The 26,690-nt window shown below is 37.0% G+C and overlaps 2 protein-coding genes across 4 annotated transcripts; one reads left to right on the plus strand and one right to left on the minus strand.

Annotated features, from left to right (window-relative positions):
• The first annotated feature begins 3,552 nt into the window (after window positions 1-3,552).
• Window positions 3,553-9,040, plus strand: LOC105165766 (TIM-barrel signal transduction protein). The gene is made up of 9 exons (XM_011084891.3): window positions 3,553-3,797; window positions 4,148-4,804; window positions 5,294-5,500; window positions 5,787-6,002; window positions 6,098-6,314; window positions 6,938-7,185; window positions 7,836-8,014; window positions 8,125-8,378; window positions 8,617-9,040. The coding sequence occupies exons 1-9, from the start codon at window positions 3,660-3,662 to the stop codon at window positions 8,766-8,768; spliced, it is 2,268 nt and encodes a 755-aa protein (XP_011083193.1). The 5' UTR covers window positions 3,553-3,659; the 3' UTR covers window positions 8,769-9,040.
• A 182-nt stretch (window positions 9,041-9,222) lies between these two features.
• LOC105165765 (cytochrome P450 85A1) lies at window positions 9,223-26,664 on the minus strand. 3 transcript variants are annotated; one of them, XM_088881255.1, is made up of 9 exons: window positions 26,601-26,664; window positions 12,973-13,254; window positions 11,951-12,275; window positions 11,636-11,785; window positions 11,115-11,366; window positions 10,301-10,387; window positions 9,915-10,208; window positions 9,557-9,675; window positions 9,223-9,458 (listed from the first exon to the last, which is right to left on the minus strand). In XM_088881255.1, exons 2-9 carry the CDS (start codon window positions 13,224-13,226, stop codon window positions 9,341-9,343), a joined length of 1,599 nt encoding a protein of 532 aa, XP_088737381.1. In that variant the 5' UTR covers window positions 13,227-13,254; window positions 26,601-26,664; the 3' UTR covers window positions 9,223-9,340. The 3 variants fall into 3 exon arrangements, with proteins under 3 accessions (XP_088737381.1, XP_020550407.1, XP_011083191.1); XM_020694748.2 differs by lacking the exon at window positions 26,601-26,664 and having other exon boundaries at window positions 9,915-10,021; window positions 10,130-10,208; window positions 12,973-14,094; XM_011084889.3 differs by lacking the exon at window positions 26,601-26,664 and having other exon boundaries at window positions 12,973-14,109.
• Between the last annotated feature and the right edge of the window lie 26 nt (window positions 26,665-26,690).

Below are 26,690 nucleotides of genomic sequence, written 5' to 3' on the forward strand. Positions count from 1 at the left end.
ATTTATATGTAACAAATTCTATTAAATATGTATTTTAATATATCCACATGTTTTTAATAGAAAAATTACTTTTGAACTATTATTTATTAATTGAAAGCAAACCTATGAGATGCTAAATGTAATTTTTCAAATCACAAAGGGTCTATGTGTAATTACATTAAATCTCAATGGAGCGTAACTATCCCAAAAAATAAATATTCAGTCACAACAACGATTTGTGACAATGCAAATACTAATCTTTTTTTGTTATATTAATAATACTTTTAAGTAATTTTATTTTAGGGTTAAATGCAATTTACCCTTCTTATTATGGGAAATGAGTAAATACCATCCTATAAAAAAAATAGAGAAAAATATTATTTTAGTCCACTAAGTATGCCTAATTTTAATTTTAGTCCGATAACTATGTCTATTTTTGTTTAGATCCAATAACTTACGAAATTGCTTACTTTTAGTTCTCAGGCAGATTTTCGAACAATTTTACCCCTATGCAACTTTTAAAAGACAGTTTTAGTCCATATGCACTCATAGACACTTTTAAACAGCATTCCGTTGGCGAGCTCTCCAGTGTTAGAGTCATAAAAATTACCCCACCTACAAGTAGGGATATCAATCGAGTCAGTAGGGACTTCTGGATGTGTTGTGCTAAAAAATGGAATGACCGGATATATGGTCATTCTGTCAGGCACGACAGGCATGTTCAAATCAAATTGCTATTGTGCATTCTCACCAAGAACATCCATCATAACAGGTATACTTACGTCACCATCATCTTCATTATTCTGGTGAATCTGGTCTTCTACTTCGACCTCATCTGGTTCTGAGTCAGCTTGCGCAGTGTTCAACAAACTATCAACTTCGAAGTCGGCATCTTCATCATTGCATTCAGATGAATCCACATAATCCGATGGACATGCATAATCCGATGAACCTGAATATACAGTCGGACCTGAATATGATGATGGGCCTGCATACGACGATGGACCTGCATATGATGATGGGCTTGCATACGACGATAGACCTGCATAATCTTCATTAATACCAAACTGCCCCATTTCTTGAGTTACTACTGGTAAGCTCGGCAAATCTTGGTTTATCATAGACATATACGTTCCCCAATCACCAACAGCTGAGTCATCTGGTACAGCATCTTGCAGAACTTTCTCCGCTTCGACAAAAATATCAATCGACACATATCCATTCACCGAATTTAAAAAAAATTTCATATCACGATCCTTTTAAATTGCCAACAACATCTCATTCCTTTGGCCAAAATTAAATGTTATGTATTTAAAGAATATATTCAATTTAACATTATTCCTATCCATACCAATTTCTTCATACAAAATTAACTCTAACTCAGCAAATGTAGTACTACGAGAAATCTACATGAATCCGAGTGGAGGACGATCATAACTTACAGAACCATTCGAATTAATTTGTTGACCTCCAAAATATATAACAATATCAACGGTATTTTTCGCCGCCATATCTTTAAAACAAAATAAAATACACATCAATAAATTTTTTTTTTTAATATAAGAAGATATTTAAAAGAAATAAATAATACAAAAATTTAATAAATAACTTACTAGACGCCTTTTCAATTGTAAATTTTCAAATAAAAAGTGAACAAATTTGAGAAGAATTGCGCGGTATGGTGGAGTATGAAATTTTCGATGACTGCTTTTTAGAGTGTAAGGGATAAGAAATGAATGTTGAATTTTTTGAAGCTGGCGTTCGATTTTTCAATGTGGATGACTGAGGGAATGGAGTGTGATATATATAGCTAAAAAAACCGCGATAAACAACCGTAGTGTCACAGACAATAACGCAGAAAAATTATTTATCACCGCGCTATCTTAACGCGGTCTCAGAGACTAGAAAAGCATAGCAGAAAAGTTGATAGTCACCGCGCTATCTTAGCGCAGTGTCAGGTACCGGAAGGACAATGTGAAGAATGAGCCACCGCGGTACCTTACCGTGGTGGCTCATTCTTTATTTTTTTTTTAAAATATTATATGGCACCGCGGTTCATTACCGCGGTGGCATATTAAAAAATAATTTTTTTTAATAATTATGTGTCACCGCGGTAAGCCACCGCGGTGACATAGAAAATATAATTTTTTTTTATTGCCACCACGGTTCATCACCGCGGTGGCTTATTAAAATATATATATATTTTTTAAATCTTTGTCACCGCGGTAAGTTACCGCGGTGACAAAGGCAAAACGTTTTTTTTTTAAATTTTAAATTGTGACACCGTGGTGCCGCTCACTTTTTTAACAGTTTCAAAACCACATCAAATCTCTAATTTTTTTTTTCTGCTTTATTTACATAAATTTGCCCTTTTAGGTTCACCTAAAACGACACAGCTTCACATTTAATCTACTCAAGACGGCATACCAACCAGGCAACCACAATTCCATATATGTGGGCCCATAATGTTTCTCTCTTCAATTAATTAATAATTAATAGTGGTGAGTGCATGATTTATTGAAACTTTTTAGACGGAATTACCTCGAGAATCGTATTAAATGATTATTTAATATTAAATAAATAATAATTTTTTTTTATATAATTTGTTAGGTATTTATTTATATGTACTATTAAAGCAGGATAAATTCTATTAAATATGTATTTTAATATATCCACATCTTTTAATAGAAAAATTACTTTTGAATTATTATTTATTAGTTGAAAGCAAATCAATGGGATGCTAGATGTAATTTTTCAAATCACAAAGGGTCTATGTGTAATTACATTAAATTTCAATGGAGCGTAACTATCCCAAAAAATAAATGAATATTCACTCACATCAACGATTTGTGACAATGCAAATACTAATCTTTTTTTGTTATATTAATAATACTTTTAAGTAATTTTATTTTAGGGTTAAATGCAATTTACCATCCGTATTATGGAAAATGAGTAAATACCCTCTTATAAAAAAAATAGAGAAAAATATTATTTTAGTCCGCTAAGTAATGCCTAATTTTAATTTTAGTTCGATAACTATGTCCATTTTTTTTAGGTCCAGTAACTTACGAAATTGCTTACTTTTAGTTCTCAGGCAGATTTTCGAATAATTTTACCCCTATGCAACTTTTAAAAGACAGTTTTAGTCCATATGCACTCATAGGGGTAAAATTGTACGAAAATCTGCCAGAGGACTAAAAGTAAACAATTTTGTAAGTTACTGGACCTAAACAAAAATGGACATAATTATCGGACTAAAATTAAAATTAGGCATACCTAGCGGAATAAATAATATTTTTCGCATTAAAATAGCAAATTACTGCATGTGTTTCAAAAAAATGAAGCAAATTACTCCTTATCAATGGTTTAAATAGGGGGTAATTTGCTTCTTTTTCCAAAATACAGAGAATAATCTGTTATTTTATTTTACACAGAGAATTTTTTTGCTCATTTCTCATATCATATAGTATAAATTATGTTTTTTTCTTTTTATTTTTTTATTTTTTTGGGGAAATATGATGTATTGATTTATCTATTGTCAAATACATTAAAAATCTTGTGAATTTGTTTGTCATTCACATTGAAGAAGTGTTTTCGGACTTTTGACATTTTGGTTTCTCTCTCAGTCTCACTCACTCTCTCGCTTTTTAGTTGGGATAAAATCCGAAAAATATTAAGAGATGGCGATTCAGGATGATGACAATACTATGAAAATCTTCTGCATTGGAACTGCTGATACGAAGCTTGAAGAGCTGAGATTCCTCGCCCAGGCCATTCGCTCCAATCTCCAACTTTTTTCCGCTAACTCTACCTCAGAGGTGGTAACTTTTTGTCTGTTTTCTGCATAAGGTGGATTACGTAACTGTTCCTGTAATTCGAGGCTTGTAATACGGTTTTCTTTGTTAAGTTCATGTAGTATTCTTCAGATTTTTGGTTTAGTTGGACATATGATATATCAGTGGTTAACAGTGAGTTTCGTGATCACGCGGTGGCGTTTATTGATTAGAAGTTTTGTAGTGTGCCAAAAACTGTAAGATTTCTGATACTATTTGGATGTAAGTGTAGTGTAATTTTTAGGTTGAAATGAATGTGAAGTTGTTCTGTTCGGTTCTTCATGATGGATGCTGATTGATGTGTGGATTTTTCATATGATTTTGTACTTGTGCAGGTGTTGGTGACACTCGTAGATGTGTCTGCTAGTCGGAAAGATGTGGAGAGTTGTGAGGATTTCAAATTTGTGTCGAAGAAAGATCTCCTTTCTTGCTATTTTGGAGCAGGGGAACAACATGGTACCCTGCTTCCGGATGACAGAGGCAAAGCTATTGCAATCATGAGCAAAGCGCTTGATGTTTTCCTCAGTAAAGCTCATGGTGATCGAGTTCTTGCTGGAGTTATAGGGCTTGGCGGTAGTGGAGGGACAGCGTTGATGTCATCTGCCTTTAGGTCACTTCCTATTGGAATTCCAAAGGTGATTGTATCAACTGTGGCTAGTGGTCAGACTGAACCCTATGTTGGAACTTCTGATTTGGTGTTATTTCCATCAGTGGTGGATATTTGTGGCATTAATAGTGTGAGTAGAGTCGTCTTGTCGAATGCCGCAGCTGCTTTTGCTGGAATGGTGATTGGGCAACTAAAGATGTCAAAAACATCTGAGGCTGCTAGTGGAAAGGGTACAGTTGGTATAACTATGTTTGGGGTTACTACTCCATGTGTCAGTGCTGTTAAAGATAGATTGCAGTGTGAAGGTTATGAGACCTTGGTTTTCCATGCTACTGGGGTTGGAGGGAGGGCTATGGAGGATCTTGTTAGAGGAGGATTTATACAGGTATTTCAGCCTCATCCACCATTTGTGTTTTCAGATCTAAACTTCTCATTTATCTCACTTGCATCACATGTTGTGCAATCTATGGACTTTATAGCTTTTGCAATTTGACAGAAAATCCGTTGGAAATTTTGTGGCATTTGTGCCTATTGTATTCTATACATCTTTCTAAAAGTATTAAATGCATTAACTAGATAACTAATTTGATTTCCTTCTAAAATTGTCACAATGAGAAATGGCCATGTTGATTGAGCATATAGATTGGCTATGAGATGAATTAAAATGGGATGTGGACTCCTCCTACATTCTGGTAATTGAACTCAGAGATGGAATACAAAATACCAATAAATATGCTAAACAGTTGTTTGGATGTGTGCATGGATATGCTTGTTTAATTTTATCACTTCAATAGACAAGTTGAAGGGTATTTAATGTGCTAGGAATTTCATTCTACATTTATTATTGTTTGTCAATGCATCTTTTGTCCCATAGGGTGTTTTGGATATTACAACTACAGAGGTGGCTGATTATGTAGTTGGAGGGATCATGGCATGCGACAGCTCCCGATTTGATGTCATATTAGAAAAGAAGATACCTTTAGTTCTCAGCATTGGAGCATTGGATATGGTGAACTTTGGACCAAAAGACACTATATCTCCTAACTTTCAGCAAAGAAAAATTTATGAACACAATGAACAGGTGATAATTCTGTCACAGCCTCTTTGTCCTGTTTTCTCTTTCTCTTTGGATGTCTCATAAACTTAGTTAAGAGTAATCTGCCTAGATTTGGCTGCTAAAGCCTTATCAATAGTTCCTTTGTACCATGGATATGGTAACCAGAGTGCTTTACCAGTTCTCTTTAACTTTTCTGTTGCAAAAGCAAAGCTGTTTTCAGACGTTATGCAAGAATATATCTTGGGATGATTTGTCTCTAATATCTATGAGTATATTGTACAGGGATTAATTTGTGCTTGTCCTTCCTCAGGTTACACTAATGCGCACAACAGTGGATGAGAATAGGAAATTTGCTGCATTTATAGCAGACAAGTTGAACAAGTCATCTTCTAAGGTTTGTGTTTGCTTGCCAAAGAAAGGTGTCTCTGCGTTGGATGCACCAGACAAGGCCTTCTACGATCCTGATGCTACTGGGGCTCTCATAGAGGAACTGCAGAGGCTAATTGAAACTAATGAAGATCGTCAGGTTCCACCACTGCTCATCAGATAAAGTTTTGCTGGTTATCGGCATTCTCATGACCGTTATGTGCTCATCGAAGTCCAATTTCTGTTTATTAATAGGTTAAAGTTTTCCGGCATCACATTAATGATCTGGAGTTTGCAAATGCACTAGTGGACTCGTTCTTGGAGATCTGTACGAACCTTATCGGAGTTGGAAGTCAAGCTACCTGTGGATCTACTGAAGGTGCTCAGGACAAAACTTCTGCCCCTAAGATAAGTTCCCAGAGCGTCATATCTGTTTCATATAGCTTGAGCAACTTCCCTGATGCAAAACCAGGTTGTTACACCTCCCTCTCAGCTCCTACTTAATTTGTTTTTCTTTCTATTTTCATACAATTTTTTTTTCACCATGAAATGTAATGATATACATTGGTTATCACATTTTAAATTTAGTTTACCTAACTTAGACATAATACAAGGCATTGTCATGGGATCCGTGAATATTCCAGTCTTAGATACTTTAGAAATAAATTGATGAAATCCCTTTTATCTTATTACTAAGGCCACATGCCTAGTAATTTATGTATGCTGCTGCATGGACTCTTTAGCATGTGTTAAATTGCCCGAGTGGACTGCAGGTAGTCCGACATGCCTGATGCATTGTATTCTTCTCATGTAGAACATATATTACTTTCTTGTAAATGCATTGATATTTATTGCGTTGGTGAGTGCTTAAATGTCAGTTGGCATGCCCATCACTTCAGGGTAAACATACCACACTGAATGCATTAACAAGGAAATTTGGTTAAATAAACAAAATTCTTGCACAAATGTAATTTGGTATTTTGGTGACGGATCAAGTAACAGAATTTCAATAGGTTCCATCACCATGTTGGTAATAAATGCCTTTGTATTTCATGCTTCTACTTTATTTTAAGAATTCTTCGTGTACATGTGCAGAAACACTACAAAGAACACGAGAAATACTGCAGCAATTGAAATATCAAATAAACGAGGGCAAACCTATTATTGGTGCTGGTGCGGGTACAGGCATATCAGCCAAGTTTGAGGAAGTTGGTGGAGTGGATCTGATAGTCTTGTACAACTCAGGGCGTTTTAGGATGGCAGGAAGGGGGTCCTTGGCAGGTCTATTGCCATTTGCTGATGCAAATGCAGTCGTACTTGACATGGCCAATGAGGTGTTGCCTGTAAGTGTTTCATTTGCCTATTTGGAATTCTTCCAGACACGACCTGATATTACTAAAAGTTCATGAGCAAGTGTAGCACCCTATGCTTTCCAGAAAGTTATAACTAAACTTTATAAATTTCAAGTTAAAGTTCAATCTTAGACTGGTCATCAATAGTTGAAATGCAGCCTTATATGTAATTATAAGGATGAGGAATCGCTTACTTTGACTATGCTGGACATATCACAAGGTAATAGTTGACATAAGAATTTGATCTAATCTGCATGATATTTTTTTGAATTTTTAAGTAGATGCTTTCTAAGATGCCGAATTAGGATTGCATCATGCAATTTATTGAGTTTATAATTATATGGCTTCGGCATTTTGTTCAAATATGTTGATATTGTGTTGACGGGAACTAAGAATATTTAAAAGATGAGGTCCTAAGGAATCATTCCAACTTTTTATTGATAATCAAGATAAAGCAGTATTTTCATTTGTCTTTGTAATTTTTTGTCAGCATAGTCTAATTATGTTTAGTTCTCTATGGCTTTTAAATGCTCCATGTACTACCCTTGCATATGATATGGAGAGTTCTCGTGAGCTTAGATGACATGAAAAACCACCTGATATGTTACCAGTTCATCTCTTTGCATCTTTGACACACTTAGGTAGTGAAAAAAGTTCCAGTTCTCGCTGGAGTCTGTGCAACTGACCCATTCCGGAGGATAGATTTCTTCCTGAAGCAGTTGGAGTCTATTGGATTCTCAGGGGTGCAGAATTTTCCAACTGTTGGGCTATTTGATGGTAATTTTAGACAAAATCTGGAAGAGACAGGAATGGGATATGGGTAATGTACAGAAATTGGTGATCATTTTATTTCTTTTTATTATAATTCCTACACATACGATCATCTAAATATTCAGAAAGCTAATGATTTTATTTGATTCCCATTTCCAGATTGGAGGTTGAGATGATTGCGAAAGCTCATAAAATGGGGCTCTTGACAACCCCATATGCTTTTAACCAAGAGGAAGCGACAGCAATGGCAAAAGCTGGTGCTGACATCGTTGTGGCCCATATGGGCCTGACTACATCTGGTTCAATTGGAGCTAAAACAGCACTCTCAATTGGGGAAAGTGTAACTCTTGTCCAAGCTATTGCAGATGCCGTTCACAGGATCAACCCTGAAGCTATTGTTCTATGCCATGGAGGTAAAATATTTGATATTTTGCAGCAAAAGTAAGGCATTCCGCATAGATAGTATTTAAATTTACATCACTGAATGAGAATCTTCTGTATCGAAACATTTCTCTATGTGTGTTACATACCTCAATCTAGCTTAGCTTAGTTGTTTGCCATCTAAAATTGAAAAGTCATTCAATCCTTTTTCTTTCAAATTCACTTTCTCTTGCATAAGTTCACTATAATGATTCTGCAATGCAATTCCAGGTCCGATATCTGGGCCGAAGGAAGCAGAGTATGTATTGACAAGAACTAAAGGAGTTCACGGGTTCTATGGTGCATCCAGTTTGGAAAGGCTGCCTGTTGAACAAGCCATAACAGCCACAGTACAACAGTATAAATCTATATCTATGACTTGACTAATTGCCTATACTTTTATTTCTTTCATTATGTGCTTGGTGCAGAACATACTTTGTCTCTCTTTTACTTTTCTTAACATTCTCCATGCTTCCTATTCTTACATGCATACAGCTGGAGTTCAATGTTTGAGATCATAAGTTTTACCTTGTATACAGTGTATGAGAAGTAGCTTTAGGCATTCTCAATAATTTTTATCAAATCCTACTTGTAATATTCTTGACATGCCACTTCTTGTTTGCTAATGGACTTCATGTTAATTGTTGTATGTATACATAGATGGCACTCCTTTGACCTTAATCTTCTACTCATGCATATGCCTTAGTTAAGTTAGAAGAATTTATGTCTTCCTTCATGTTGTCTCTGTGTGTATGTATGTGGCTACATGTTACATGGCTTCTCTTATATGTAGAAGTATCAGCAGGGATAAACCATTGAATTTTACTAGTTTCTAGGTTTTCTGCGGTAGAAACAAGACGTCATTAAACCAGTAGAAAGATCTAAACCATCTGTTACAATCATGAAACATCTGAACATCTACAATCATTAATTGCTCAAATGACTCGTAGAAAATCTATGAATTAGTGATAGATGTATCGTCCAGGCGTGTTAATGTGATTGGGCATCCGCTTCGCAATCTGGGAATGTGTGCTTTCCTTTCTAAGCTGAGATCTTCATCATCAACTGTCCACCTGCATGACAATAATCAAGAAAAACTTTAGTCTATTTAAGTTTTATATTTAGGTAAAAAATATTTCTGACATCAATATGTATGATATGTTGTACTCACGTGTAGCCACTAGTTAGTCGATGTAAAAACACCAGCATCGTAGCTTTTGCCATATTTATACCCAAGCATGTCCGAGGACCTAATCCGAAAGGTATGTAACTATATGGCTTTTGCATTTCCTGCAAGCATACAACAATATCATCAGTTGTATTCCCTGCCAAGTGTTCATACAGTACTATTGGGAAAAATTCTTGTCCAAATAATTACAAGCGTTGCTGCATTTGTCATATGATACATCACTGTATAATGCACTCGTTATGTGAACAATTTAAATATAATTAGCTTGGATTTGGCTGAGAGCTATGTTTAGACTTGAAATTTCGTTACTTTAAAAGAGAAAGCGGCTGAGATGTTATACATCAAACCGGGAAGGATTGAAGCGCATGGGGTCCTTGTACGTGTTCGGATCATAATGTATTTGAGTCGCGTCAATGTTTACATTCCATCCCTTCTTTATCTCGTAACCTGCAGGTACAAACATATCGAGCGCTAAACATGTTATCCACAACAATGAACAATCAGAGAGCAAAAATAAAGCCACATTTTTAGGTTGGTTCAGAAGTCTGAACTTGCCTTCAATAGTGCAATTGTCTAGTGCAACTCTAGGATACCACAACAAGACATTTGACATCCTCAATGTCTCTTTGACAACCTAAACATCGTCACATGTTAATGTTAATAATGTTTATAACATACACAGATACATCAGTTTATAGGTTTAATTAATAATTTGGTTTCTCTGACCTTTGAACCGTAAGACATGCTCATCAGATCATCATATTTAAGCAAAGCTCCCGCAGGTTTGTTTCTAAGAATTTGCAACTGTTCCTCCTGCAAGAAAGTTGGAATCTAAATCACTGTCATAATTGACCACATTACCTTTTACACTCCCATCACACTAACTCATGTGCACAAAAAATTCGTCATTCTTACTTCTGAAAAGGGGGCTTCAGGAATTTCGAAGATCCCAAGCAGGACTAGAATCCATGTTTTCTTATTCAGATTACACGTGACAACTACCTATCGACTTTGCTACCTACCCCTAACCCAAATGCATTTATTCCAATTTTAGCAACTATTTGAAAGGCTTAAATGCATTTTTCATCCAGTAACTTAAGTTATTTGGTGTTTTCATCCTTTAACTTTTTAGGTTAACATTTTGATCCTATATTTTTTAATTTTCGTGATTTTAGTACTTTTTTTTTACTGAAGTTCATCCTTTGGTTCATTTTTGCCATAATTTTGTCTTTTAACTTTCAAAAGTAGTGTACATATTTTTAATTTTCGCTATTTCAATCATTTTTCGTTGGAGCTCACCCTTCTTGCCAATGCAAGTGAACTCTGACAAACAAAAAAATAACAATCGCGAAAATTAAAAAGATGTAAAATCTTACCTTAGAAATGATGTTAAAAGGCGAAAATCCTAAATGACCTAAATTACGGAACAAAGAATGCATCTTATCCTTGTTTGAAACAACGGAACCAAATGTTTTCTGCAACCAAAAAATCAGGTACGTCTACAAATTTGTAAAATGACAATTATAGGAAGACTTCTTACTCTTAGCTTGTCTTGGGCTTGTTTGTTCTCATCCAAGAACTTGACACACCACATTATGGCAGCTGCAGTGGTGCTCTGCCCAGCAATTATAAGCGTCAACAAGTTATCCACAATCTCTTCATCATCGAGCTTTTCGTTGGGCGGATATGAGTCTCTCTGCAACATGGATTGCAGGAAATCATCAGAAACTTCTTCTCCATTCCGTCTCTTGGTAATCTTCGCCTTGAACGTATCTATTAGCCTTTCGCGAGCCTGCACGAATCATCCATCCTTCTTATAGATTATTTAGCAATTTCAGGACAAACTGTGTTACAACGTACAGATAGTCGCCTGTTTGCTAGTTAATTTATTCTCTTTTAAGCCTCATGTGGTTTTTGAAAATTTTTGTTACTTTGAGTTGGTTCATTTTGGCCTGATAGAACAAGACAATCCCATGACAAATTAGATAACCCTTGTAATCAACTTGACGTGACAAAATCTGGTATAGGTAAGAATTTTTCCTTTTAACTAGTCAACCTTACCTTCATGCCCCTATAGTATCCTGTGCCAGGAATCATAAGCGGAAACGACAACATCGCATCAGTAACGCATGTGATATCATGCTCGAGTTGGTCGAGCGTAGAAGCATCCGTGATGCTGATCAACATGTCGCAAATCCCATCAAACGCAGCCTGCATCACACATTTCCTCTTGAGGTTAGAAACTTAGAATGTAAAGGTTTGAACCAAGAGCTGTGTAGGAAATTTCGAGGCCAAGCCACTGGCTGTTATAAAGGATATATAGGGGACACAGCAATGACTATGGATCCAACATTTAATAGTTGAGGTGTTGGGTACCTTCATGCTGAATTCAAGCACTCTGAAGCTCTTCCCACTGTTCTCCAATCTCTTGAGTCTTTCAGACAACTCACGGTCGAATTTGGGGACAAACTTTGAAACGGAATTCATAGAGAAAGGATCGGCCAGCAGATGCCTCATCCTTCCATGTATCTCTTTAGGAACACACAGTAAGCTATTCTTTCCCACCATGTCTCCCATTGATTTCAGGTACCTTTTGTTGAACATCACAAAGTCATTTGCAAACACTGTTTTTGCTCCCTCAACACTTGGAACGTACACGTGAGTTTTACCTAAAATTCTCGTCTTGAACCATTTCCCGTACCTGGTTTTATTTATAATTTACATCATAATATCAGAATATCAGCATCATATATATATATATTACACAAACCACTTCTATTTTTTGAAAAATTACACGTACAATGTTCCCAAAAATATCAATATCATTATACAAATTACCCTTATTTTTAAACTGCCAAGATTGATTTTTATAATTACATAAAAGATATGATTAGTTTGTGTAAATAAATTATAGGGCTTAAAGGCAATTTTCGTTCCCTAACTTCAGGCCATTCTTGTTTTAATCCCCTAAGTTACTAGGGTTCTATTTTTATCCCGTAAAACTGAAAAAATCTCAACTTTGGTACAAATTTGGTCGGAAAGTTGAGTCACTCGCCGGAAAATGGCATGTGACTTTTTAAATTGTGGCTTGCATTGTGATTGGCTGAAAAAGATGATGTACGAGAATGGCCAGAAAACCTTTTATTTTCAACCAATCACAATGCAAGCCCCAATTTAAAAGGTTATAGCAATTTAATGGCCATTGTAATTTGTTAACGTCTGTTAATATTGATGGGTATTTTTTGTAATTTTTCAAACAATGATGAGTATTTATAATTATGACAAATTTCAAGAGACTTCGTTATAATTTACCTCAATATATATATATATATATATATATATATATATGTGGGTGTGGGTGTGTTTCTTGAACATGAAGTATATGTTAGTATTCTTACCTCAATCTCCGAAGCCTCACAAAGTCATAGCAACCCCTGGTGCTGTTTACAGCTGCAAGAAAAGCAAATGTCTCTCCAAGGAAAGGAAGGCCAAGTTTGCCAGGAATCTCACTGCCTTTTCTCCCTTTCGGATACCACTGGAAAATCATCACCAATACTGCTGCTAAACCTACGGCAATCACTACTGAAGCACCAGCATAGTCGTTCATGTTGTTTATGAGAATTTGATGAACGTCTTCCTTCATATTCCACATCTTTAACGACTAACTAGTTGATCAATTTCTGATGGATCAGAGGGCATTGAATCACCCATCATTCAGCTTCCATCATGTTTTATATGAGCATCAACAGACAAAAGTTTGCAATAAATTAATCAAAAGCATCTTAGTATTTTTGTCTCTACTGTGCCAATATTGAGATCCCATTTTGGTAAAAGACAAAAGTGTTTGTAGTCCTTCTGCAGCTTGTGTCTAGCTTGCTTTTGTCTCCTCTTTGGTTAATCTTTGGTTTTCTACTCTTTTCCCTAGTAAAATAATCCGTCCCAGAGCCGAAATTCTATACTTTTTTTTCTCTAATTGAAAACCGTGCATAAGAGTTATTTCTCTTCTTGCATATTTAAATCAGCGGTGTTTAATTAATCTCCATTCGGACAAAACTGAGAGTAGGTTCGAAATAGTACTGTTGTTTGAATTTGACATTCTACCTGTTCCATTATATTTGATTTGCTCTTTCTTGTTCATTGATTCGTGTAAGGATATGTCCCTTAGATGGATTCCTTTTTGATGTGGTGGGCCCTTAATATTTTAAGAAAAAAGAGAAGAAAGAAGATGGAGACAGCAATAACCAAGGGCATGGCGGGATGGCAACGCTAGGCGAGCAAAGATATGAGACTAGGTGGTGAGAGGCGAGGCGAGGGGAGAATACGTGATGGCGAGAAGAGGCTATGAGAAGATGCAACGGCAATCCGAGGGTAGTCTAGGTAGCGACAGATGAAGCGAACTGGCGGGAGGCGAAGGTAGAGTGAGAAGAGAAAATAAGAGGAAAGAAGAAAAATCAAGAAGAGAGAAGAAGAGCTAGGGCTCATGCATAAAAAGTTAATATATAAATAGATATACAATATCAGAGCGGGTTTTGGGTTGGATCCTTATGGACTTGAGACCTGCCCTAGAATCAGGTGGGTCTCAATTTTCAAGACATATACCCGCCCCGCCTTCAATTTTTGGACTTAATGGGATGGTCTCGAAGGGTACGAATTCAATTGCCACCTATATTAGTTCCTAAAATTTGAAAGGAGTGTTTTAGATAGTTTATATATTTACATTGAAAATAAATTGTAAGCAATAGTAAAGAAAGTTGAAAGCTTAAAAGCTCATTGACCCAATTAGGCTGCAAGGAAGGGAAGCGCAATCGCTAGAGGCCTGCTCACGTAATGGGGATTAGTTTGAAGGAAGCAGATTGGCCTGAGAACGCGCGAGTGAAAATGCGAAAATGTAAAATATATACGCATAATTAAAATCATTAATTTCTATGACCATACAAGGGGTGTATCCTTGGTGTTCCTGGGTTTTCGATGTAGTATGTGGATTAAAGAAAATAAAACGACACATCCAACATACAAGACTATAGATGAAGAACAGACGAAAACTGGTTTTTAAATGAGGTCTTACTTCTTTCGTTTCTCATTTCAATTGGCAATATGTGTTCGACTCTTTCGTTCACCCTAGGCTCCAACGTAGGAGTCCTTAAAAAATGATCCACACTACACCATGGTAAGATAATTTGAACTCTTTGCTAGAAGAACTCAAAATTGATTGGAAGATGAAGAAAGAAAACTACAGTATCAATTAGTGTATTCACTTCATAAAAAAATTCTCTACAACTTTTCATTTGATCCTAGATCAAAGAGAGTTAAAGAATTAGAGGGATAGAGGGAGAGAAAGAGAGAGGGCAGAGAGTTACGTGGAGAAGGAGAGGGAGTGTGTTTTCTCTACACTTCTCACTATTTGTTGTCATATGAAAATAATGATGATAACACAAGTACATATGCTTTGTATGGGAACGTGGAAATGTGTCTATAGACATTCCACCTTCCTACAAGGTAACCCTCTTCCTATATGGTATAATCCAATCATGCTATATAGAGAAAGACTCTAAATATGATCAAATCTACAATTTCCAAAATTGCAATTTGACCAACCCACCTTTCAATAATGGAAGTCAATTCCCTTTGTTAGCGGGCTTTAACTTAGTGGACCGAATTCTTCTTGCATTCTTTCCCACGCTTCATGCCTCCTCTCTCTTCTTAAGGTAAGGTAAAGGATTTATTAAAATAAATTCAAGGCCCGATTGATTTTATTCAATTCAATTTAATAAAAATTCAACTAAATTAAGCCCAATGTCATTTAATCCAATTAAACACATAAACTCAATTTTCTTTAATTAATAAATCTAATTTATTAATTAAGATAAGTCCAATTAAATAATCTAATTAATCTAATCTTGGGTTACCATCAAATGGATCATCCCACATGTAAACAATCCAACTATTTATATCTTTCGAAATTAATTCCTTGTCTTTCCACGGTGATTTGTGTGTGACTCTTTAGGTTCACTTTTCAGTTAGACTTGGGCTACTGCCCAATACTATTGCTTAATTAAATCCAATATAATCATTCTTGATCAACCATTGATCAAGAAAACCCGCTGTCATTGGTGGTCGTCGAGCAACGATCCATGACACTAGAAACTAGGTGAATATCTATATGAACATTTAGGCTCCCAATTCCATAAGGGCACGGTCCTTTCGTCTAGCGTTTTCCGGCCTTAGTTTAAGGTATGAAATTTGATATCGATTTCCATCCTGGACTAGCCATCTATGCTTTAATACTTGAGACTGTATTTTGCTTAATTGCTCGACGTATGAAATTATTTCCTATTCGATCAACCATTGTAGCTACAAATTTTGTGAGGCATAAACACATCTCCAAGTGCATAGGAGATACTGCTGTCACAAACTGACAGAGGAATTATCCTCTTCTTGGAACCACCGTCCTTGCTACACATTCTGACTGCACTGGAAGAGCTTATAATGATCATGTCTCTAACACAATCACCTCTAGTACAGATCCAAGATACAACCATCATGTACACATGACCATCATGGTTCCTTAAGTTTGAGGACTACTCCTATATTATCATACCGACCAAGCCTCCAAGGCTTTCATATAATGATCCACAAGAGTCAGTTCAGTCAGTTGACCATATTGTCAACTAACCCACTGAAATTGCATGACATACAACCTCTGTCGTTAATGAAAAATGACACTCATGAATACAATACTTAGTGTAAGTCTTAATAGGACTCTCGATGCCCAATCTCAAGGTTTTCGACTTAGAACATTTCAGATCAACTCTCAAAAGTTGATTTTGTAGCCGCCATCCAATGCGCAACCTAACTATATAGGTTATCTAAATGGTATGTGGGCATCTGTTGTGACGTTGATGCTTAGTGTAATTGGTAAGGACAACAAACACATATATCAAGGATGAATACTTACCATATTCATCGGGATAATATTTAAAAATTATTTGAATAGTTTCCAAAACCGTCAATTCAATTGGCTTTTTGATCACCTATTCCAACATAGTTGCATTGATATGCTTGAAAACCCAATTGGAAATTATTAATTTGAAGGTCCCATAAGCCCACTAGGAAGTAGGGGTGGTAGACAAGTTGAGCCCAGCGTGAACTGACTCGATTTTGAGCTCGAGTCAAGCCATTTCGAGCTCAAACTCGAGCTCAATTCCCTCTGTTCATCATCTCACCAGCCGAATCACGAGCTTTTTCCATATTTTTTATTTTTTATATATATTTTTATTTTAAAATTTTTATATGTTTAATTTTATATTCAATATTTTATCAATTTTATACTCAAAATTGACCGTATATTATAATTATTAATCAATATCATATATTTTATTTTAGATAATAATAAATTTTGGTTCTTTTGTTTATACGTTTAATCTTTATACAAAGAAAATTTAATGTACAACTTAGTAAATTATAATATTTTTTATAAAATAATTATTTAATGACACATATAAACTTTATGTTATATTTTATTATATACTTGTATTGCGTTATACTTTTTTTAAGTTGACAAGTAATTCATTGAACTTTATCTATTTCTAAGTTTTATATTTATATCAAGATACATACTATGCATTATGCAATTTATTTTATTACTTATAAATTTATGTCGAAATTTAGTGATTCCTATGAATTAATCTAAAAGTAATGATAATAATAATAATAATAATAATAATAATGACGGTCGAACAATTTTAATTATTTTAATTATTATTTTACATATATATAATGAGATCAAAAAGTTTAATCAACAATTACGATATCTTACAATTTGGGTACCCGATTTATACCAAATTTAAATATATATATATATAAGACTGTGTCCATTGGATCATATCAGACGGTATAATTTGAAATCATATGGCCTAATTCAAAAATACACCATTTTGAATGATTACTCTTATATTTCAAGTACGATATCTAGACAGTTGTGTATCCAATAAGTCGAAAATTTTATCAAATGTATGTTTCTGTAATTTTGATCGTATATAACGGTTTGATCCAAATTTTAATGGCCCGATTAACCCATGTTGTTTAAAAATGTAAGATGATAGTTGCATTAATGTAATTCTAACATTTATAAATATATAAATTTATTGCAAATTGTGAACATATATTAATCTCAACTATAAAATATTTTTATGCATTTCAATTGCATTATTCTAGAGAATGGATACTTTTCTATAATTTTAAATTATTCAATATGAGTTTTTTTGATATATTTTACTAATTATATTTCTACTAAACTAATTAGTAGTTTATATTTATAACAACAAATTAAATATCATACTATATTTTGGTATATTTATAATATAGTATGTAGTATGCAATCTGTTTTGTTACTTATAAATTTATGTAAAAGTTTGGCGATTCTCATTATTTAATCTGAAAATAATAATAATAATAATAATAATAATCATCTTAAAATTAGCTCGAGCTCATCATGTAAGATTCGAGCTCGAGCCATACCACTGAAAATCGAGCTCGAGCTCGAGCTCACCAAAAAAGGTACACCCCTACCTGGAAGTCCAGTTGGGCACCATTAACTTGAAGGCCCATAAGACCAACCTGAAGGCCCAATTAAGATTAGGAATAATTACACCGTTCTTCTCAACTATTTGGTGTAACTATACGTAATTTTTTTTTAATTTGAAAAATTATATCTAGTACTCCTGATATTTGTTTCGATCTAACAAATAAGTCTTTTTATTAGTCAAAATCTATCGAGTTTACTGATATTAACTAAAAAAATAGATAAAAGTTCTTATATGCCTCTCATTTATTGTTAAAAGTTCTTACTGATATTTATTATTAATTTAGAGAGTGAATAATGTTATGTAATTCTCTAAACCACAGAGGATCTATGTTAATTATACCAAATCTTAATGGAGGAGAGTTTAATTATACCTTGAGGTTAATAAATGAAAAACTGCCTAGCCACCTCGCAAAAATCTAGTAACATTATTCCTACAATCTCGGCTGCATCAGTTGGCCCAACCACCTCGCTCAAAATCAGGTAATTCAGAGATGTGTTCTTATTCAACTTCCTCTATAAATAACAAATGTATTCATTCCCTAATCATCATTATCCACGATATCACGAAGCATACACAACATTATTCACTCTCTATTCTTACTACATTCAAACTCATTATTCTCCAAACTCCATAAGTAATATTCCTAACACAGTTTTATACTTTTCATTTCAATTCTTTTACCGACTTGAGCATTGGAGTAATAATCCTTTTTGGGCTCAGTAGGAATTCATAGGATCATTATACCTAATCCAACCCATTTAAACTTGACATAGTTTTTGGGAAAAAGTTAAAATGGTATTCCATGTTGATGATGCCCCCTAAAATTATTGGGCCAAACCCACTAATAGAAAAACAAAGCCCATAAAAATAAGGCACACTAGCTCAGTTGGCTAAGAACGTGGCTGGGCCGTCAACAGGAAGGCGAGGCTCATTAGCAGGGAGGAAAAGCTCATAGGTCTACCTCCTACTTTAACTGAACTGGTAGGCTCAAGAAACAGGTCTATCCTGCTGGACACGTCATTGCCAACGCATCTGTACACATCACTCTAAATTATCTCCAGGTGGTTCCAGGTAATTTAGTCGCAAATGAGCTGAAAAATCTATAAACAACCAACCCCCGAATTTTTAGGCAGATATGATAGAATTTAGTCTAACTCACGTATCTCAGCTATTATTTATCCAAATCACAAACGACTTGTTTTGGATGATAGCTAATTCAAATGGATTTCCAACTCAGTACGACACTTCACAACCAGCTCCTTATCCTACTTTGTACAAACCTATAAATAGGAACCTTGTACAGTCATTTGGTAACATCATACCACACTCTCAAACTCTCATTGATTTCTCTCGATTATTAAGCTATTTTTAGCTTATATTTTGCATTCCACATGGATAGTTATCATTCTTAATCATATGTCATCATTCTTCTCACTTTATTTCAAGTTTTTTTCTATTTTTTTAATCTGTTACTAACTTAAGCATTGTCAGGAGTGCATTTTTATTATACTTTCAGTGATATCTTGCTATCTTTTGAAGCTAAAATACTCCTAATCATGTGCTATATTACAGAATTAGCTTGTAAGAGATTGGTGGAATGAAAAAGGAAGAAAGAGACCACAATCAACCTTTTGACAGATTGGAATGACCAGTTAGGCGTGCCCACGCCTAAACTTGCGAGAAAGGAACAAAAAAAGAAAAGTCCAAAATACAATTTATGGTTGATTGGGAGATCTATGGCTGATTGAAAACTCTCCTTACTGAAGAAAACTCTTTAGGATAATTATGGGTATGACCCAAAAGAAGTTGACCCAAGAAGGAATGCTAAGCCCAAATAAGGGTCCACCAGCCCAAAACACCATGCTTGGCCCAAGAAGAAGATATCCTACTAATTTGGGCTGGCCCAGAAGGAAAGTCCATTCGGCTCAGCCCAAAAGCCCCCCCCCTGCACCAGAGTCTAGTAGGAGAGCCTGCCTTGTTGAATCCGGCCCAAGGAGGAAGCCCAATCTGAGAGTCTTCTAAACCAAAGCCAGAAGGAGGGGAATGACCACTGGAAGTTGAATTCTGTAGCCTGAAAGGAATCCTCATTCGATAGGAGTCCGCATGAGGAAGGAGTCTCCCTTTTTCAGGGCTTTGTTGCTAAAATGAATAAGGAAGAGCCTTATCCCCAAATCCCACTTTTTTCGTTGGAAGTTCAAATCCTTCTCACTAGATACACCTCCTCGGACTCTTGTCATAGAAGGACTCTTATTCTATAAATACAGGGAGTAACCCCCATCAGACCCCTCTTGCTGACAAAGATTTTCAACTCTTATTGTTACTTTTCTCACATCATAATTTCGTGCTCTAGCCTATGAAATTATCATTTTTATCATGATTTCTCATCATATTTCTTCTTTGTTTTTATCTATTCTTAAATTCCGGACTAATGTAAGCATTGGAGTGCTAACTCTTTGTTTTGCAGGTCTTTTTTCTCAAGAGCTTTCGCTCAAATTAGCCGAGATCTAACATCAAGATCTAAGAGTTTTGGATCCGTGCTAAAATTGCACGAATTGGCGCTATCTGTGGAAACTTGAGTTAAAGGCCTGAGATACCATGGAGACTAACAAGCAGAAGACCGCAGAGGTGCCCGGTAACAATCAGCCTCTACAAGTTGTTGCAAGGGCCTCCTTAGCACTAGTAGGAGGGTCCATTGCAGCTTCCTCGGCTCCGCTGTTATCTCCCAGAGTGACCAAGCCGTTGGCTGATCCTCTAAGGTGAAATATCACCTCTGACACCACATCAGGTGAACTTTCCCCGGCTTTACTGGTGCAATCCAATAGATTGTTGTAGCAGCGGTACGAGAGCAAATGGCAATACTAGTCCCTACTCTTCCAGCCCCCATGTTGGAAGCAGGTGCCCTTCAAGAAGGAACTCCCTCAGAAGAAGGTGTTACTATAATAGGAGCTACCCCTACCGGGTCACAGGATGACCCTTCAGCAAACCTACCAGATGTCCCCCAGCAATGTCTGACCTATTTGGAGTGTCTTCAAAAAGGCCTCTAAGACATGCAACACCAAATAGAGGGAATTCCAGAAGAAGATTTACAAGGTGACCCCTTCAGAAATGTTGTGGTTGCAGATGAGCTCCCGACCAATTGCTGTACTCTTGCTATTGCTGAGTATGATAGGTCGACTGAACCCTAGGAACACCTTTTGCGTTTTGAGAATGCGGTCTTGCTGCACAGATACACGGAAGGGATCAAATGACGAGTCTTCGTAACTACCTTCGCCAGGGCCGCACAACAATGGTTAACCAACTCTCCCCTGGAGCGATAGGAAGCTTCCAAGAGTTCAGGTCCCTATTTTTACACCAGTTTGCTAGTAGCCGAAAGCTGCAGAGGATGGAGCTTAGCCTCTTCGCCTTGCGATAAAGGGACAATGAGCCTTTGGGTGAGTACTTACAGAGATTCAATTTTGTAGCCCTGGAAGTACCCTCCCCCAAGCAAGAAGTAAAGGCCAGCGCCTTCTCTCAAGGTCTCTTGGATGGGGATTTCTTCAAGTTCCTAGCCAAGAATCTAGTTTTAAAATTTGACGCCCTCCTAGCTCGAGCAACCAAATACATTAACATGGAAGACGCTCAGACGGCCAAGAGGGAGAGTCGGGGAGAAAAGAGGAAAGAGGCTAGGGAGGAAGGCCCCTTCAAGAAATAACGCACTGAATTCAGGGACAAGAAGGCAACTTTCAACAGGATTCAATCTGGTTATACCCCTCTCATAGTGCCTATCACCCAAGCCCTCATGGCGGTCAAAGAAAAAGGTCTGCTCATCCCCCCCCCCCCCCGATCATGGACAGAGCAATCTCAGCGCCCCAAATCCGACAAGTTTGGTCATTTTCATAATGATTACGACCACACTACTGAAGAATGCCAACATTTGAAGAATGAGATAGAAAGGTTCATCCAAAATAGGTATCTCCTGGAGTATGTCTGTTGGGAAAAGGCTCGGGCAACGGGGCCCTACGTCAAGCAAGAAACAAACAGAGGAAAAGAGGTGAAGGTTTCCCCTCCAGAACCTTCATTCAATAAAGAACGCAAAAACATCCTTGAAGGGAGAAAGGAAACAAACGATCCTCCTCGAAAGGGGGTCATATGAATATTTTAGGTGGACCTAAGGAGGTGATTCCCATCATGCTAGAAAGAAGCAAATTAGAGAGGTGCACAACACAATCATAAAAGAAGTTTGGGATGTTGACACCATGGAAGACGCCCCCTTCATCAATTTTGAAGGGCTGAACGATCAGATCCTAAAAGCCTCCACAACGATGCTCTAGTCATCACTGTTCTCTAATTACAAAGTGGGACGCATCTTCATAGATTTAGGGAGTTTCATGGTCATATTGTTTGGAGAAGTGTACGATCAAATGCAACTAGGGGATACCCCCCTGGAATTGGTGAATACATCCCTTTACAGATTTGCAGGAGAGGTAGTCCACCCTAGAGGTAGGGAGCTACTCAAAGATAATTCCTACTAAAATTTCTGATGGTGGATTCCCCTTCAGCCTATAATATCATTCTAGGGAGGCCCACTCTTAATGCCTTCCAAGCTATGACATCCAGTTACCACATCAAGATCAAATTTCCTATATCAAGTGGAGTAGGGAAAGTACAAGGAGATCCCCTCCAATCTCGCAAATGCTATGTGGAGCTATAAGCAAAGGATAAAAGAGAAGTAGAGGATCCTGAGGAAGTACGCCCCAACAAGCAAGATAAGAAGACACCATCTAACCAGTGTGATAAGGAGGGGCCTTCCGGCGGGTACCATAAGGAAGCACCCCCTAATAAACGCGAAAAAGGTAATGCCGAGAACGGTGAAAAGGAGAAAGTAGCCGCCAAGGTCCAGCCAATGGAAGAACTAATGAATATTGAGATTGTACCCGAAGACCCCGAAAAATTCCAACGCATATTACTTCTCAACTAGAAGGAGCCACACACAAGAAAATAATTGAATGTCTGCACCGTATGCAAACATCTTACATGGACGCTGCAAGACTTAGAAGGAATTCACCCCAATGTCATAACACATCACCTTAACATCGACCCTCGCATAAAACCAGTGAAGCAAAAGAAGAGACATTTCAAGGAAAAAATTATTCAGACAGAGGTAGACAAACTACTGGTAGGTGGTCACATTGAGGAAATACAATTTCCTGAGTGGCTATCCAATGCGGTGTTAGTACCCAAGCCCGGAGGGAAATAGCAAATGTGCATCGACTTCAGTGATCTCAACGAGGCCTGCCCTAAGGATTTTTACCCTCTTCGTCGAATCGTCCGGATGTGGACTTGTAAGCATGATGGATGCCCCATAACGGTACTATTAGATAATACTAGCTCCCAAAGACCGCAAAAGAGTTAGCTTCATTACATCTTCTGGAACCTTCTACTATATAGCCATGCCGTTCCGCTTGAAGAATGCCGGAGCCACCTGTGAATGCTTGGTGGACAAAATATTCCATCTCCAACTTGGAAGGAACTGGAAGTCTACGTAGACGATATACTTGTAAACAACAAAGAAGCACAAGACCATGTGGCGGACCTAGAGGAGACATTTACTCTCTTAAGAAAGCATCGATTGAAACTCAATCCTGAAAAATGTGCATTTGGAGTGAAGGGAGGGCGTTTCTTGGGATTTATGGTTACCTAGAGAGGAATCAAAGTGAACCCCCTCAAGATCAAGGCCATCTTAGACATGAAGGCCCCCTCCAACATCAATGAAGTGCAAAGGTTGACAGGAAGAATAGCAGCACTAAACCGATTCATCTCTAAATCAGCAGAAAAAAGCTTACCCTTCTCAAAACACTCCGAAAGGCCAAAAACATCAAGTGGGATGATTCCTACCAACAAGCATTTGAGAGCCTCAAACAATATCTTGTAGGGCTCTCCCTGCTAGTGAAGCCTTCCCTAGGGGATACCCTTTATGTCTACCTATCAACCACCCCTCAACAAATCAGCTTCGGTGCTACTTCGTGAAGAAGGGAAAAAACAAATGCTGATCTATTATGTCAACAAGATCCTCAATGGAGCAGAAGGACGGTACACAGCCATAGGAAAGATGGTCCTCATGTTGGTTACCACTGCTAGGAGGCTGTGCCCCTATTTTCTCTCACATCCTATCCATGTGAAGACCAACTTACTTATAAACAAATGCTAAGCAAACCAGATACCTTAGGGCCGATTGGTGAAATGGGGGGAGGGGGGTGGAACTAAGCCAATATGACATCTCATACATACCCAGAACCACCATCAAAGGTCAAGCCCTGGCAGATTTTGTCTCTGAGACTACAGGAGTAGCTGAAGAGGATACCTCTCAAGTCGGGAAATGGGTGTTACACGTGGATGGGTCCTCCACCTTCCAAGGTAGTGGCACAGGCATAGTCCTCACCTCACCTCTAGGAGAAGACCTAGAATTTGTTGTTAAATTCAGATTCAAAGCCTCCAACAAGAAGCTGAATATGAAGCACTTGTGACGGGACTCAGAATGGCATGAGACGTAGGAGCCAGGCATGTGATGGCCTATTCGGACTCCCAACTATGAAGCTAAGGAGGAGAGCATGATCTAATATCTCCAACAGATAGTAGAACTCAAAACAGAATTCGACAGCTTTCAAATCATTCAAATTCCACGAGAGCAGAACATAAAGGCCGAATGTCTCTCTAAATTAGCCAATTCTCTAGAGGACTGTAGTACGAGGTGAGTCACCATACAATACATCCCTCAACCGTGGGCACAAATTTGCATCCAAGATGTATCCTCCTTGGACGACTAGAGGACCCCCGTTATCCGATGGTTACAGGAGGGACTCCTTCTGGGCGACAAGTGGGAAGCTATCAGGCTTAAGGCCCAAGCCTCTTGTTTCCTGTTGCAATGAGAGGTCCTCTATAAGGAGTCCTTCACACATCCTTTGCTTAGATGCCTATCTCAACCCGAAGGGATCCATGTCCTAAAGGAAATATATAGTGGCTACTATAGAGCACATATAGGCACTTGGATGCTTGCCAATAAAGCATTGTGGGCGGAGTACTTCTGGCTCTTCATGGAGCAAGACGCAAAACAACTCGTGATCAAATGCGAAAGGTGTAAAAAACATTCTTCGCTTATACATCAATCTGGTGAGCCTCTTACGACCATACTATCTGTAGCGCCCCCTACTCGCTACATCTAATTATTACTATTTCATCATTTCTTTAATCAGAACTCATTCTACAAGTAATTCTCTTTCATCTCGTAAAATAAATTCTAATTTATCAGCATAATATATATACCACAAAAGGTATTAGATATCACCAAAAGTTCAAATTTACCCCCACTAGATGTCCTCATGTACATAACCTCAACGAATATCATACCACAACTTAAAATACAAATCCCGACAAAAGACCAGAATATTTAATAACCCAATAATCAAAACTCTGACTTCAGAACTCACGGCAAACCCACCTAATAAAGACGACGGCACCGCTGAAAGTCCAATGTGGCTAATCAGTGTGACCTATCTCCTAAAAAGTACGTGGCAAGGAATGAGCTGCCTACTCAATAAGTATAGCTGATCAATTTATATATATATACACAAACAAAGATTCACGTACATGCAGTCATATCGACAACAGTCATTCGTCATACAACAACATCAGATATAAGCAACAATACATACTCACAGCTGTAAATCAATCCACGATATAATATTCATTAGTTATCATTTATTAGTTAAGGGCCCCACTTACCCTAGTTGGAGTACATCAGTTAATGATTTCGCCGGCCATCATCATATCATATACAGCACAGGATACCCGTCGTGTGATATCCCCACACTCTTTTACTCCAACTGTGTAGCAATATAGCACATGACATCACAACAACATGGTACCCCCACACCACCCCAGTGTGTAGCTAACAGCACAGGATATTCCGTGCTGCCCCGAAATACCCCGGTACCCTACGCGCCATGGTACCTAGCTTAAATCGTATATTTTTCATATCTCATTATCAATCACATTATCATCAATCATAATTTCATAAACCATTGACTGTGTTCCCAACTAGGTAAGCATCATCTTTTATTTCAACTCACAATCGTCATTCTATTCTTTATGATAATCACTCTCTCAATAACAACTCCCAGTTTGATTTCATCAACAATCAATTATATGATTATCACATAATCATACCCCGCATATCTCTACATTACCATCACATACCACATAGTAACAATTTCACCAATATTATGGTATTCTAACAAATAATTCACAACTAATTATATAAACAATCAATATACGAAAGCCACGCAATAATAATATAAAGCCAAATCCACGTTCGCATCCAAGAAACCAATATATATAATTTATACAATACTACACATATAAATATATATATATATATATATATAAATCCAATTAGCTATACTTACCTTATATCCCAAAATGCTTCTATTTTATGAGGGACTGCTCAACCCTCTACCTTGTCGTCACGTCCTACAATAAATTATAATACGTATAAT

This window comes from Sesamum indicum, linkage group LG6, assembly GCF_026168435.1.
Source record: "Sesamum indicum cultivar Baizhima isolate 11 linkage group LG6, ASM2616843v1, whole genome shotgun sequence".
NCBI lineage: Eukaryota > Viridiplantae > Streptophyta > Magnoliopsida > Lamiales > Pedaliaceae > Sesamum > Sesamum indicum.

What these genes read in the sequence shown, in the direction of transcription:
- LOC105165766 (XM_011084891.3), top strand. Translation starts at nt 3,660, where the DNA reads ATGGCGATTCAGGATGATGACAATACTATGAAAATCTTCTGCATTGGA. An exon ending in CTTCCCTGATGCAAAACCAG is followed by an intron (nt 6,315 to 6,937) that starts GTTGTTACACCT and finishes GTACATGTGCAG; the next exon opens with AAACACTACAAAGAACACGA. An exon ending in TGGCCAATGAGGTGTTGCCT is followed by an intron (nt 7,186 to 7,835) that starts GTAAGTGTTTCA and finishes TGACACACTTAG; the next exon opens with GTAGTGAAAAAAGTTCCAGT.
- LOC105165765 (XM_088881255.1), bottom strand. Translation starts at nt 13,226, where the DNA reads ATGTGGAATATGAAGGAAGACGTTCATCAAATTCTCATAAACAACATG. An exon ending in GTGAGGCTTCGGAGATTGAG is followed by an intron (nt 12,276 to 12,972) that starts GTAAGAATACTA and finishes AAATAAAACCAG; the next exon opens with GTACGGGAAATGGTTCAAGA. An exon ending in TCAATCCTTCCCGGTTTGAT is followed by an intron (nt 9,676 to 9,914) that starts GTATAACATCTC and finishes GTATGCTTGCAG; the next exon opens with GAAATGCAAAAGCCATATAG.